Consider the following 14,479-nt stretch of genomic DNA (forward strand, 5'->3'; position numbering starts at 1 on the left):
ACTAATAGAATTATGATCACTGGCCCCAAGGTGCTCCCCCACTGACATCTCAGTCACTTGCCCTGCCTTACTTCCCAAGAGTGAGGCAGTGGCTGAAGGCGTGGATTGAGATTGTGGCAGTCTGAGATGCCAGGAGCAAACCCAACACAACGATGGAGGTACCTCCTATATCTGCAGTGGAGACGAGAGCATGGGGGATCAAGCCAGTGTGGGGAAAGCGTGCCAAAGTGGAGGAGATCAAACCCTTATACGAATTGCAGTCCCAGCACAACTGAGCACTTAAAAAAGACTGTAATGTTTAACTTTTAACTTGATTTCTTTTTTTTAAAAAAGCTATACCAAGAGTGACTATAATGTTTTTAACTTTTAATTTTGTTCCTTATTTCTTTCTCTCTTGTTCTTAAGTTTTTGTATGCAGGTACTTGTACATAAGATGGAGGGGTGTATGACAACATTGAAAACTTTTCACTGTACTCCCATACTTTCGTACTTGAATATGCTACTCAAGAAAGTCTGAATTTGAATAGTTTTGCTCCTTCCCTAGTGGGTATACCCACATGCTGAATAAGAAATTTTCTTGTATATACTTAACAGATTCCTCTCCATCCAAGACCTTAACACCGTGGCAGTCACAGTCTTTGTTTAGAAAGCGAAAATCCTCAACCTATTATTCTTATAGATATTTGAGATCTCCTTACAAATTTGCTTCTCAATTTCCCACTGACTATTGGGGGGCATATAGTACAATCCCAATTAGGTGATTATCTATTTCTTGTTTCTCACTTTCACCCAAAATCTTCACTGGACAATCTCCCAGGAATAGCCTCCCCAAGTAAAGCTGTAATTTTATCCCGAACCAAAAACGTTACTCCCCTTCCTTTCGTGCATTCAATAGACAATAGACAATAAACAATAGATGCAGGAGTAGGCCATTCAGCCCTTCGAGCCTGCACCGCCATTCAATATGATCATGGCTGATCATTCCCAATCAGTATCCTGTTCCAGCCTTATCTCCATAACCCTTGACTCCACTATCTTTAAGAGCTCTATCCAATTCTTTCTTAAATGAATCCAGAGACTGGGCCTCCACTGCCCTCTGGGGCAGAGCATTTCACACAGCCACCACTCTCTGGGTGAAGTAGTTTCTCCTCATCTCTGTCCTAAATGATCTACCCCGTATTTTTAAGCTGTGTCCTCTGGTTCGGCACTCCCCCATCAGCGGAAACATGTTTCCTGCCTCTGGAGTGTCCAATCCTTTAATAATCTTATACGTCTCAATCAGATCCCCTCTCAGTCTTCTAAACTCAAGGGTATACAAGCCCAGTCGCTTCAGTCTTTCCGTGTAAGGCAATCCTGCCATTCCAGGAATTGACCTCGTGAACCTACGCTGCACTCCCTCAATAGCCAGAATGTCTTTCCCCAAATTTGGAGACCAGAACTGTACACAGTACTCCAGGTGTGGTCTCACCAGGGACCTGTACAGCTGCAGAAGCACCTCTTTGCTTCTATACTCAATTCCTCTTGTTATGAAGGCCAGCATGCTATTAGCCTTCTTCACGACCTGCTGTACCTGCATGCTTGCCTTCATTGACTGGTGGACAAGAACACCCAGATCTCTCTGAACAGCCCCTTTACCTAATTTGATTCCATTTAGGTAGTAATCTGCCTTCCTGTTCTTGCCACCAAAGTGGATAACCAGACATTTATCCACATTAAACTGCATCTGCCATGCATCTGCCCACTCACCTAACTTGTCCAGGTCACCCTGTAATCTCCTAACATCCTCATCACATTTCACCCTACCACCCAGCTTTGTATCATCAGCAAATTTGCTAATGTTATTGCTGATACCATCTTCTATATCATTTACATATATTGTAAAAAGCTGCAGTCCCAGCACGGATCCCTGCGGTACCCCACTGGTCACTGCCTGCCATTCCGAAATAGAGCCGTTAATCACTACCCTTTGTTTCCTATTAGCCAACCAATCTAGTACTTTGCCCCCAATACCGTATGCCCTAATTTTACTCACTAACCTCTTGTGTGGGACTTTATCAAAAGCTTTCTGAAAGTCCAGGTACACTACATCCACTGGATCTCCCTCGTCCATCTTCCGAGTTACATCCTCAAAAAATTCAAGAAGATTAGTCAAGCATGATTTCCCCTTCATAAATCCATGCTGACTCTGTCCTATCCTGTTACTATTATCCAGATGTGCCGTAATTTCATCCTTTATAATAGACTCCAGCATCTTTCCCATCACTGAGGTCAGACTAACTGGTCTATAATTTCCTGCTTTCTCCCGCCCACCCTTCTTAAAAAGTGGCACAACATTAGCCGCCCTCCAATCCTCAGGAACCGACCCCGATTCTATTGAACTCTGGAAAATAATCACCAGCGCATCCACGATTTCCCGAGCCACCTCCTTCGGTACCCTGGGATTCAGGCCATCAGGTCCCGGAGACTTATCAACCTTCAGACCTAACAGTCTCTCCAACACCAAATCCTGGCAAATATAAATTCCCTTAAGTTCAGGTCCTTCAGCCACTGTTACCTCAGGGAGATTGCTTGTGTCTTCCCCAGTGAACACAGATCTGAAGTACCCATTTAATTCCTCTGCCATTTCTTTGTTCCCAGTAGTATATTCCCCTGTTTCTGTCTTCAAGGGCCCAATTTTTGTCCTAACCATTTTTTTGCCTTGGACATACCTAAAAAAGCTTTTACTATCCTCCTTTATATTCTTGGCCAGTTTACCTTCGTACCTCATTTTTTCTCTGCGTATTTCCTTCTTACTAATCCTCTGTTGTTCTTTAAAAGCTTCCCAGTCCTCAGTTTTCCCACTTATCTTCGCTAAGTTATACTTTTTCTCTTTTAACTTTATATGTTTCTTTACTTCCCTCGTCAGCCATGGCCGCCCATGTCTCCTCCTGGGATCTTTCTTCCTTTTAGGAATGAACTGAGCCTGCAACTTCTGCATTATACACAGAAATATCCGCCATTGTTCCTCCACGGTCTTCCCTGTTAAGGTATTGCACCATTGAACTTTGGCCAGTTGCTCCCTCATAGCTCCATATTTCCCTTTATTCAACTGAAATATTGTCACTTCCGATTGTACCCACTCCCTCTCAAATTGCAGATTGAAGCTTATTGTATTATGGTCACTACTTCCCAATGGCTCCTTCACTTCAAGGTCACTGACCAATTCTGGTTCGTTACACAATACCAGGTCCAGAATCGCCTTATCCCTGGTCGGCTCCAGCACCAGCTGCTCTAAAAATCCATCTCTGAGGCACTCCACAAAGTCTCTTTCTTGAGGCCCGATACCATCCTGATTCTCCCAGTCTACCTGCATGTTAAAATCCCCCATAACAACTGTAGTAACATCTTCGCGACAAGCCAATTTCAGCTCCTGATTCAACTTACATCCGACATCCAGACTACTGTTTGGGGGCCTGTAGATGACTCCCATGAGGGTCTTTTTACCCTTAGTGTTTCGAAGCTCTATCCACACTGACTCTACATCCCCTGACTCTAGGTCCCCCCGCGCAAGGGACTGAATATCCTCCCTTACCAACAAGGCCACCCCACCCCCTCTGCCCGTCAGTCTGTCCTTACGATAGCACGTGTAGCCTTGAATATTCATTTCCCAGGCCCTGTCCCCATGAAGCCACGTCTCAGTTATCCCCACAATATCGTATCTGCCAATTTCCAAAAGAGCCTCAAGCTCATCCACCTTGTGTCTAATGCTTCGTGCATTCATATATAGAATTTTTAATTTGTTACTGCTCTCACCCTTCCCCTCAACCCTTATTTCACTCAACTTTACAGCATGATGCCTTTTCCAGTTTTCTGCCTCCTTGATACAGTTGTCTTTCTTGACTTCTCTCTCTACTCTCGTATATCATCTATACCCTAGAACATTAAGCTGCCAGTCCTGCCCTTCACTGAGCCACATTTCTGGAATAGCTATGATATCCCAGTCCCATGTTCCCACCTATGCCCTGAGTTCATTTGCCTTACCTGTCAGACTTCTGAAATAAATGCAGTTTAATTTGTAAGTCAAATCAGGGCAGGACTTGTATACTTAATGGTAAGGTCCTGGGGAGTGTTGCTGAACAAAGAGACCTTGGAGTGCAGGTTCATAGTTCCTTGAAAGTGGAGTTGCAGGTAGATAGGATAGTGAAGAAGGCATTTGGTATATCTTCCTTTTTGGTCAGAGCATTGTGTATTGGATTTGGGAGGTAATGTTGCAGCTGCACAGGACATTGGTTAGGCTACTTTTGGAATATTGTGCACAATTCTGATCTTCCTCCTATCGGAAGGATGTTGTGAAACTTGAAAGGGTTCAGAAAAGATTTATAAGGATGTTACCAGGATTAGAGGATTTGAGCTATAGGGAGAGATTGAATAGGCTGGGGCTGTTTTCCCTGGAGCATTAAAGGCTGAGGGGTGCCCTTATAAAGGTTTATAAAATCATGACGGGCATGGATAGGCTAAATGAACAAGATCTTCTCCCTGGGGTGGGGGAGTCCAGAACTTGAGGGCATAGGTTTAGGGTGAGAGGGCAAAAATTTAAAAGGGATCTGAGAGGCAACTTTTTCACACAGAGGGTACTGCATATATGGAATGAGCTGCCAGAGGAAGTGGTGGAGGCTGGTACAATTACAATATTTATGAGGCATCTGGATGGGTATTTGAATAGGAAAGGTTTAGAGGGATATGGGCCAAGTGCTGGCAAATGGAACTAGATTAGGTTAGGATATCTGGTCGGCATTGACAAGATGGACCGAAGGATCGGTTTCCGTGCTATACATCCCGATGACTCTAAGTCCTGTCTCTTTCTCTGCCTTGCTCTTGACTATTTGACTTGCTCCTGTTCTCAACTGCACCAGCCTTAAAAATTATCTCTTTTCTATCTCTTTGGGTTCCCCAGCCCCACTAGTGTAAAGCCTCCCGAGTAACACTAACAAATCTCCCTGCCAGGATATTGATCCTCTACCAATTATGCAGCAACCTGTCCTTTTTATACAGGTCATGTCTGTCTCACAATAGCTTCCAAATATCCAAAAATGCAAATCCTCGCACCAGCATCTCAGCCACACATTCATTGGCTCTATCATCGTATTCCTACTCACTGGCATGTGGCACAAGTGTAATCCAGATATTACTATCCTTGAGGACCTACTTTACAACTACCTGCCTAAATTTCTATATTCTCCCTTCAGAATCTTGTCCCTTTCTCTTCCCGTGTCATTGGTAACAATGTGCACAACAACCCCTTTCGAAATATTCTGCACCCTCTCCAAGACAACTTGACACTGGCACCAGGGAGGCAACACAGCATTCTGATGTCCGCTGTCAGCTGCAGGAACATCTATTTGTGCCTCTGACTAGAGTCCCCTATTGTAATTGATCGCTTGGAACTTGACATACCCCTCATCACAGTAGAGCCAGTCTCAGTACCAGAAACATGGTTATCAGTGTTACATTCCCAATAGTCCATCACCCCTACATTTTCCATATATGCATACTTGTTTGAAATGGGGATAGCCAAAGGAGACTCCTGCATTACCTGCCCATCTTTCCTAGAAGTAACCCATCTATTCGACTGTGCTGCGGTTTTTCTTCCTTCCTGAAACTGCAATCTATTACATCCCTTAGCTCCTGTAAATTCCTCATTGTCTATAACTGCTGATCCAAACAATCCATGTGATTCAATAGGACTCACAGCCAAACACACTTCCCACAGACATAATCATCATGATCTTTTAAATTCTCCCTAATCTCCCACGTCCGACAGGAAGAACATCTCACTCTACTAAAGGCTATCTTTGCACCTTAAACAATCAACAGACTCAGAAAATATACTCTCATCTGCTTCTTCTAATTTCTCCTGTGCTTTTCCCTTGCTCCTTTTGTCATTCATATTCTATTCTTCCTATTGCTTCACTTTCTTTATTTCATAGCCCCTTCTTCTTTTCAAATCATTATTTATCTCTGTCCCACCCCCTTGCTCATTCTTCTCACTGTCCGTGCTGTTTCACTCTTCCAGAAAACATTTATATAGTGTATTTCATAACCTCACCATGTCATAAACAACTTTACAGCCAATTATGTAATTTTTAAGCAATTGCTTTAATGTAGGAAATGTGGAACACAATCTACACACAGGACACTCCCATTTTTAGTAATATTGGTTGAGGAAGGAGTATTGGCTAGGACACCAAACAACTCCTTCTTAGTCTAAAAGGGGGAAGATGAGGTCACAGTTTAATTTCTCAACCAAAAAGGTATCTCCAACAGCTTTGCACTCCCTGAAAGTTTTACTGGGAAGTCTGTGATCAAGCCTCTTTAGTGGGACAGAGACTCTCAATCTTCTAACTCAGGGCTAGCACCTGAGTCAGGGCTGATAAAGGTCCTGCTGTCTGTCTCAGGTTCTCTTTCTCTTCCATTCTCACTTCACCTCCCACCCTCTCATTCCTCCTTTCTTCTCTTTCATTCCCCCCTTCCTCTCATTTTCCACCTTCTCCCCTTCTTATTCCACATTCCCCACTTACTCCCTTTCTCCTTGCTGTCTCTTCCCATCTCACTCTCTCGCTTTCTTCCATCACCATCTCATACCCTTACTCCCTTCCCCTCTTATTTCCCCTTCCCCTCCTTCCACTCTTATTCTCCATTCCTCTCTAGATGTTGTAATTGTACCAGCTGCCATAATTTCCTCTGGTAGCTCGTTCCATACATATATCACTTTCGACTTGAAAATGTTGCCCTGGAAGTCCTCACTCTTTCTTGCCATTTGAGCCCTTGCTCCTTCTTACCACGCTTCCCCTCTCATTCCCATGGTCCCCTCACCACTCCTCTCACTCATCTAATCCACCTCCCCTCTCCTCCCTCTTTGCCCCAAATCTCCCTTCCCTCTCTACTTGTCGCTTCACTCCCTCCCTCTACAGATGTTTATTCCTCATGCCTCCTACTCTTCACACTCTTCCCTCTCCACTCCCCCTGATCTCACCCTCTCACTTTCTAGCTACCTCCATTCTCACTCCATACTGTCAATCCCCCATCCTTCCCCTTCACACTCTGCTCTTCGCTTGCACTGCCATTTCATCCCTCCCCATGTATCACTCATCCCTCCTCCTTTCCCTCACTCATTTTCTGCACTCATTTCTTGCTCACCTACAGCCAAACCCCCTCCCTCCTGTACTCCATTCTTCCCCACTGTCACTCATCCCATTTCTCTTCCCTCATTCCTGTACTCACTCCCTCATCTTTTTCTCCCTCCCCTCTCTTCCAAGGCTGCTCCTGCTCCCACCCTCACCACCTCCCTCCCTCTGTTCCTACTCTTCTCCCAAATGAGCCCCCCTCCATCGCTCCCCTATCCCTTCCTTTCTCAACATCTCTCGTAACCCTTCTTCACTCGCCTCAGTCACCTATACCTTCCGCACACACTCAACTCCCCACCTACCCCCACTCACCCCTTCATCCATCAATACCTCCATCTCTCAACACCTTTCACTCCCAGCCACTGCACCTCCCAAAACACCTCTACTTCCAAACCTCCCTCACACCATACCCTTATAAACGATCTGTCCTCACCCCCTCCCCCACACTAACTTCACCCCCTTCACACTAACCCTCAACTTATTCACTTAGCACTTCCCTCAGACCCTTCGCATCAACTCATCCCCTCCCTCACTCCTTCACACTAACCCTCAACTTTTCCTCACTCTCTAATATTAACCCTCATCACCTGCTTCATCCCTTAACACCAAGCCTCATCCCATCCCTTCCCCTCTTCACCAACCCTCATCCAGTCCTTAATACTTTTCACAGCAACCCTCATGTTCTCCCTTACCCTTTCATGCTAACCTGTCCCCCTCCCTCACACTAACCCTCTCCCCATCGCCTCACCCCCTTCATACTGACCCTCATGCCCCGCCGTCCTCACTGTCTTCACACTGACCCTCACCCCCCCGCCCACACTCTCTTCACAGTAACCCTCACCCTCCTTCACACTGATCCTCATCTCCCTCCCTCAGCCTCTTACAACTGACCCTTATCTACCTCCCTCATCCCCTTCACACTGACCCTCATCTCTCTCCCTCATCCCCTCCACACTGACCCTCATCTCCCTCTGTCATCCCCTTCACACTGACCCTCATCTCCCTCCCTCATCCCCTTCACACTGACCCTCATCCTCCTGCCCTCACTCCCTTCACACCAACCCACATTCTCTATCGACTACCTTCACACCAACCTCACAACCCCCACCCTCACTCATTTCACACTAACCCTCACCCCCTGCCCTCACTCCCTTCACACTAACCCTTACCCCCACTCCCTTCACACTAACCCTTACCCCCACTCCCTTCACACTAACCCTTACCCCCACTCCCATCACACTAACCCTTACCCCCACTCCCATCACACTAACCCTTACCCCTGCCCTCACTCCCTTCACACTAACCCTTACCCCAGTCCTCACTCCCTTCACACCAACCCACATTCCCCACCCTCATTCCCTTCACACCAACCCTCGTCCACCGCCTTCAGTCCCTTCACACTAACCCTTGTCCATCCCCCTCACACTAATCCTCGTCCTCACCTTACGTCCTACACACTACCCTCATCTCCCTCTCTCACTCCCTTCACACCAACCCTCACCTTTGCCCTCACCCCCTTATCAGTAACCCTCAACCCCTTCGCTCTCTTCACACTAACTCTTGCGTTCTCTCTAATCCCCTTCACACTAACCCTCATCTCCCTCCCTCATCGCTTCACACTAACCCTTACCCCCTACCCTCACTCCCTTCACATGAACCCTCACCCCACCACCCTCACTCCCTTCACATTAACCCTCACTCCCTTCACATTAACCCTCACCTTCTCCCTCATTCCCTTCACACTAATCGTTGTCCTCCTCCCTCACTCCCTCCACACGAACCATCATCTCCCTCCCTCATCCCCTTCACACTAGCCCTCGCCTTCTCCCTCATCCTCTTCACACTAACCCTCATCCCCTCGCCCTCACTCCCTTCACCCCAACCCTCAAACCCCCCCCCCCCACTCCTTTCACACTGACCCTCCCCACCCCGAACACAGACGGTTGCTGACCAATCAAGTTGTGGGGCGGGAGGGAATGGTTGGAATGGCACACACCGCGAACGGCCGCTCCTGTCAAGTGGGCACGCGCACTAGCTGGTGTCCGTGCCGCTTGCCCCTCGCGCGCAACCACAGGTGGGCACGCGCGTTGGTCGGTGTCCGCGCCGCTCGCGCCTCGCACGCACCGACAGGTGGGCACGCGCGTTGGCCGGTGCCCGCGCAAGTCCCTCTCCCCGAAGCCTGAATGGAGCGCTCTGTCCCTCACACTCAGGGTGTGGAAATGGCGGCGGTTGGCAGTGCCGTGTGTGTGGCGGTGCTGCAGCTCGTGTTGCTGGACGGAGTCGCCTCTTACAGCTTCCCGGCGAATTACACGTGAGTAACCGGGGGGGGGGGGGGGGTGGGGAAGGTGTCCAATTAACGAAAATGATCTCCGTGTTGGTGGGGGGCGGCGAAACCGAGATTCGCGCAGTTTTCAGGAGGGGTCTGGCCCCGGTCTCGGAGCGGGGCAACAACTGCTGACAGGTTGCCTCCTTAGCTGCCTGAGATAACGGGAGAGACGAGCAGGCGGCTCTTCGCATCCCCGCAGGTGGCTGAGGTGGTTCCGGCGGCTGCTGCTGTCCCGTTCCCGGAGAGGGGGACTGAGCCCGGGAACCCTGTGTGGGTAGACCCCCAGGTAGACAGACTCTCATCCGCCGAGGATTCCGGGGCTCAGACACCCGCCTCGCCCCCATCCCCCATCTCCCTTCACTTAGTTTAACGGCGACTCGGGAACTTTCTCCGTCGCGAGCGGGTTCCAGTGGCCGAGCCATGGCATCCCGCCGGAGTCGGGGGTCTCCTGTACGCCGCACCTCACTCCCCTCACGTCTGTTCTCCCCCCCCCCCCCCCCCCCCGGGGGTCAGGATCTCTTCCCTTCACCCCCGGGGTCAACATGACTCACTCACTCCCCCCCCCCCCCCCCCCCCGATCAGGATCTCTCCCTCGCGGTCAGGATCTTTTCCCCCCACCCCAGCGCATGGAACTGTGCCTCCTCCCCCGATCTGGATCTCTTTCCCCCTCCACCTTCCCCCCCCCCGCCCCCCGATCTGGATCTCTTCCCCTCTCCCCCCGATCTGGATCTCTTTCCCCCTCCACCTCTTTCCCCCCCCCCCTCCCCGAAATCTGGATCTCTTTCCCCCTCCACCGGATCTGGATCTCTATTTCTCCTGTACTCCCTATTCTGGATCTCTCTCTCTCTCTCCCCCTGGATCTGCATCTCTTAACCCCCATCCTCCTCCCCATCTCCCTAGTCTGGATCTCTTTCTTCCCCCCGGGTGAGGATCCCCGCCCCCGCCCCCGCCCCGGCGGGTCAGGATCTCTTTCTCCTTTCTCATTCCCCCCCCCCCCCCCCCGCAAATCAGGATACCTTACACTCCCCCACTCCTCCAAGTAAGATCTCTTTCTCTCCCCCCCGGGTCAGGATCTCTTTTCTCTCTCTCCCCCTGCCACCCTGGTGCGGGATGTATTCTCTTGCGAACTGTGCTGGCCCTACCGCGCTCGGAAATGCTGTGCCTTGTGTTCGGTCTTGTGGAGTTTGTTATCTGGAATACCTAGGCTCTTCAAGCCCTGTCCTGAGCTTTTACTTCCAGCCTCTGGCAATGCTGGGCTGGGCTGATCGCCACCCAAGCTTGAGGTTGGAAACACCAGACTGAAGTCTCCCGGCTTACTGGGGACGTGCCACCAGGTTTTGAGAGTCGATCGCAAGCTGTCAACAGTTTGTATCGGCGCTATGTGCAGTGAGTTGTGCAGAGCCGTATGGCAGCTCTGTGCAGCCTGACCTACTCACCTAAACCATAGGGATCAGGAAAATTATCTGCCTGCACATAAATTTCAACTTTTTGCGACTGAGTGGCCATTATCTTAGATTCTCAAGTCACTTAATGCTTTGTGGTTACCAGTAATTGTTCTTTATAATTAATTACCTAATGTTTTAAAAATATGGTCAAGATCAACATGTAATGCAACCAATATGAACAGTAGTGAGAACTGAGATTATGGGGTTTGTGAGCTCAATTGGCTGCAGATTTCAGCAAGGACACAGCATGGCGTCAGATGCACAGCTAACAAACTAGCTGAGGAAATAATAAAGGAGGTAATATAGAACAGGTACTAAAGCTTTCAGTGAGGGGAGGAGGGAGACCCTATTGCTGGGGAGTTGGTATGACCCTGTGGGAAGATGACTGCCCTACCAGGGGGATTGAACATACTAAATGGAGGAAGGGAGCCAGGAGCTCTGCTCAGAGCTGTCGGGGGGAGAAAAGCAGTTCCATGAGAGGAGTTTGGGGTTAGCAGTGGGATGGAGATAGATGTGGGGTGGTGCATAGGCAAGAATAGGTGCACCAGGAGTGGGCTACAGGACGACCCCATGTTTTGGTTAAAATGGACCCCTATGAGGAATAGAGAGGGCAGGGAGACGCTTAAGGAGCTTTACTCTGATATTAATAACAGAAGTATATCCAAATGCTAGAAATAGAAATTGAAAGTGGTGCAGATATTCGGGCTATTTGTTAAGTTATATGGATTTGTACCCCCAAATATTCACCTGACATTTTCAGTGCTAAAAATCTGCATTATACTTGTAGCATTTTCTGTGCGAACACAGCAAGTGAGAGCTGAGCTCATATTTTGATGAGGTCAGTTTTAGATGTTCTCTACTTATGATCTCTGGTCACCAGAGTCATAGAGACATAGTCAAGATAACTCATCCATGCCAACCAGACATTCCAATCTGACCTATTGCCATTTGCCAGCATTTGGCTCATATGCATCTAAATCCTGGATTAAAGTGGTGCTGGAAAAGCATAGCAGGTCAGGCAGCATCCGAGGAGCAGAAAAATTGACGTTTCGGGCAAAAGCCCTTCATTTCCTGATGAAGGGCTTTTGCCCGAAACGTCGATTTTTCCTGCTCCTCGGATGCTGCCTGACCTGTGCTTTTCCAGCACCACTCTAATCTGGACTCTGATTTCCAGTACCTGCAGTCCTCACTTTTGCCTAGTCCATCTAAACCCTTCCTATTCATATACCCATCCAAATGCCTTTTAAATGTTGTAATTGTGTTTTAAGATTAGATTAGATTGCCTACAGTGTGGAAACAGGCCCTTCGGCCCAACCAATCCACACCGACCCTCCGAAGAGTAACCCACCCAGACCCATTTCCCTCTGGCTAATGCACCTAACACTATGGGCAATTTAGCATGGCCAATTCACCTGACTTGCACATCTTTGGTCTGTGGGAGGAAACCAGAACACCTGGAGGAAACCCATGCAGACATGGGGAGATTGTGCAAACTCCACACAGATAGTCACCCAAGGTTGGAATAGAATCGGGGACCCTGGTGTTGTGAGGCAGCAGTGCTAACCATTGAACCACTGTGCTGCCCCTATTTTTGGCACTTGGGCATCTCTGAAATAATATGGAGAGAAGAGAGGGGGTGTCTTTGAGGGCAATCTGCACTCTATATTGAAAAGCACACAAAGTAATGCTAGTGAGAGGTCCTGCTTAAAGTACTTGTTGTTTTCCAAGAACTTTTTGTTACAAAGCTTGGATTAACCAGACAGGCATCTCATTCACATTATACCTGTATCTCTCTGCATTTATCTGCCTGTGGACCTGAGTACCTCATGGCTGTTTCTGATCCTCAGCAGCTTACTTTTTACAATATCAAAGGATTCTCTGTCCCTGATTGTGTCAGTAAAGCAGCAGTTAGAGACACGGGGCCCAAAATGTGACACTATTACCCGTGTTAGTGTACAACCTTTATCACTTTCCTTAAACAGCTCCAAGGAGCAGTGAATAACAGAAGTAGAATTTTCTGTAACTGATGCATTGCTATCTCCAAGTCCTACCCAAAGCCCACCATTTCTAAATCTGTAATTTTAATAAAAGCACCCCACTCTAAGATTGGTAACACTCCATTAATATTGATCACACCCAATTTAAGAGGTGTTCTGCTGGGGTTATGGATCTTTTAACAGCTATCTGAAACCATGCCACTTCAATTCCACTATTACATAATGGATGCTGCATGCCAGCTTCTCTGTTTCATACAATGGGTGTTTTGTAAATTATCACAAGGCTGAATGGATTGGATTTCTTTGCACTGAAGGCAACTCCACATTTAGAGACATGACTTCTTAATTTGTGCGTGTGAGAAAGAAAATTCAGAAGTCGATAGGCTCTGTTTTGTGCAGTTTGGGTGTAAATTTACTGCAGTACGTTTTATTGTCAGCCCCAAGCCAGCATCTACATTATTATCTTTTCCTTCATATGCTAGTTTAAATACAATGCCATTCTTTTACTTTGACACTGTTTTATGTCTAGAATTCAATACTGGAAATAACTTGCCATTCATTGTAATTTTCTATAATTTTGTATCCTAAGTCATTTGTGGTTACGCAGATATAATGTCACAGGAAGAAAGTGGGCCAGTGGATCCAGGAGCAAAATTCCTTTGTTTATAACTGGAGAATGCTTGCTTTTCCACATAATAAATGCCACCATGTCCACTGAAACACCTCGCTCCCCCCCACCCCCCCCACCTCAAGCAAATCATAGAAGTTTCTGTTTATTGCCGTTGCATTGGGAAGCTGTGGAAGTTTGATGTCTAGCCAGTTTTATTCATAATCTAAAGGAGTGATTGAAATTGTCTTTGCAGTTAGAGAAATGGAGTTAAAGATGGTATGTCCTTCATCATAATTACGAGTCCTCTTTCAACTTTCCTATGAACCTGATATCATAGTTGTGCAGTCGAAACCTTTGGGCCAGAAACTCCAAGTTCACGTACAACATCAGGACTCGATAGCAATGAAGCCACTGCAGTACTTTGCCAGTTGTAGACCAGTCCAATTGCAGCCAATGACTGCTAACAGTTACTTTAGGTTTAGTATTTATAGAGAAAGAGTGGGTAAAGTGCTGGTGGTGCTGGACAAACAACCTAGACATTGGTGATCAACTGACAAATCATGAAAATCAGTTAATAAATCTGTTAATTTGTGACTGGTGTCATAAATTTTAAAAAACTATGAATATTGATGGAGTGTTTGAGGAAAAGGTAATCTGCTAACCCTGCTGGGTCTGACCTACTTGTAAACATGTAAACCCAATATTGTGATAGTTGACTTTCATGTTGTCTGAAGTGGTGAAGCAAACAGCTCAGCTGTAAAAATGAATGTGCTTCTTTGAGTTGCTAGGGATGTCAGTGCTGCCTATCTTTGTTGCTGCTTTTCTCTCACAATGCAGTCTGGTGAATGATGTGCATCTGGTGCTAAATCCTCTGGAATCTTGTATAACATTATGTTCTTACTTTGGCGCCTTTGTTTTATCCTTCATTTGCTCACTTG

The 14,479-nt window shown here is 47.4% G+C and overlaps 1 protein-coding gene across 4 annotated transcripts in view; it reads left to right on the forward strand.

Moving 5' to 3' along the window:
* The first annotated feature begins 9,241 nt into the window (after window positions 1–9,241).
* LOC140483931 (voltage-dependent calcium channel subunit alpha-2/delta-2-like) overlaps window positions 9,242–14,479 on the forward strand; it is an 839,332-nt gene continuing 834,094 nt past the window's right edge. For 3 of the 4 annotated variants that reach the window (XM_072582773.1, XM_072582774.1, XM_072582775.1), the window contains exon 1: window positions 9,243–9,474. In XM_072582773.1, coding sequence (XP_072438874.1) covers window positions 9,347–9,474 — 128 coding nt within the window. In that variant the 5' untranslated portion in view covers window positions 9,243–9,346. Of the gene's footprint in view, window positions 9,475–14,479 lie in introns of all 4 variants that reach the window. The other variant, XM_072582777.1, reaches the window with a different exon arrangement.

Source organism: Chiloscyllium punctatum, chromosome 12, assembly GCF_047496795.1.
Source record: "Chiloscyllium punctatum isolate Juve2018m chromosome 12, sChiPun1.3, whole genome shotgun sequence".
Taxonomy (NCBI): Eukaryota; Metazoa; Chordata; class Chondrichthyes; order Orectolobiformes; family Hemiscylliidae; genus Chiloscyllium; species Chiloscyllium punctatum.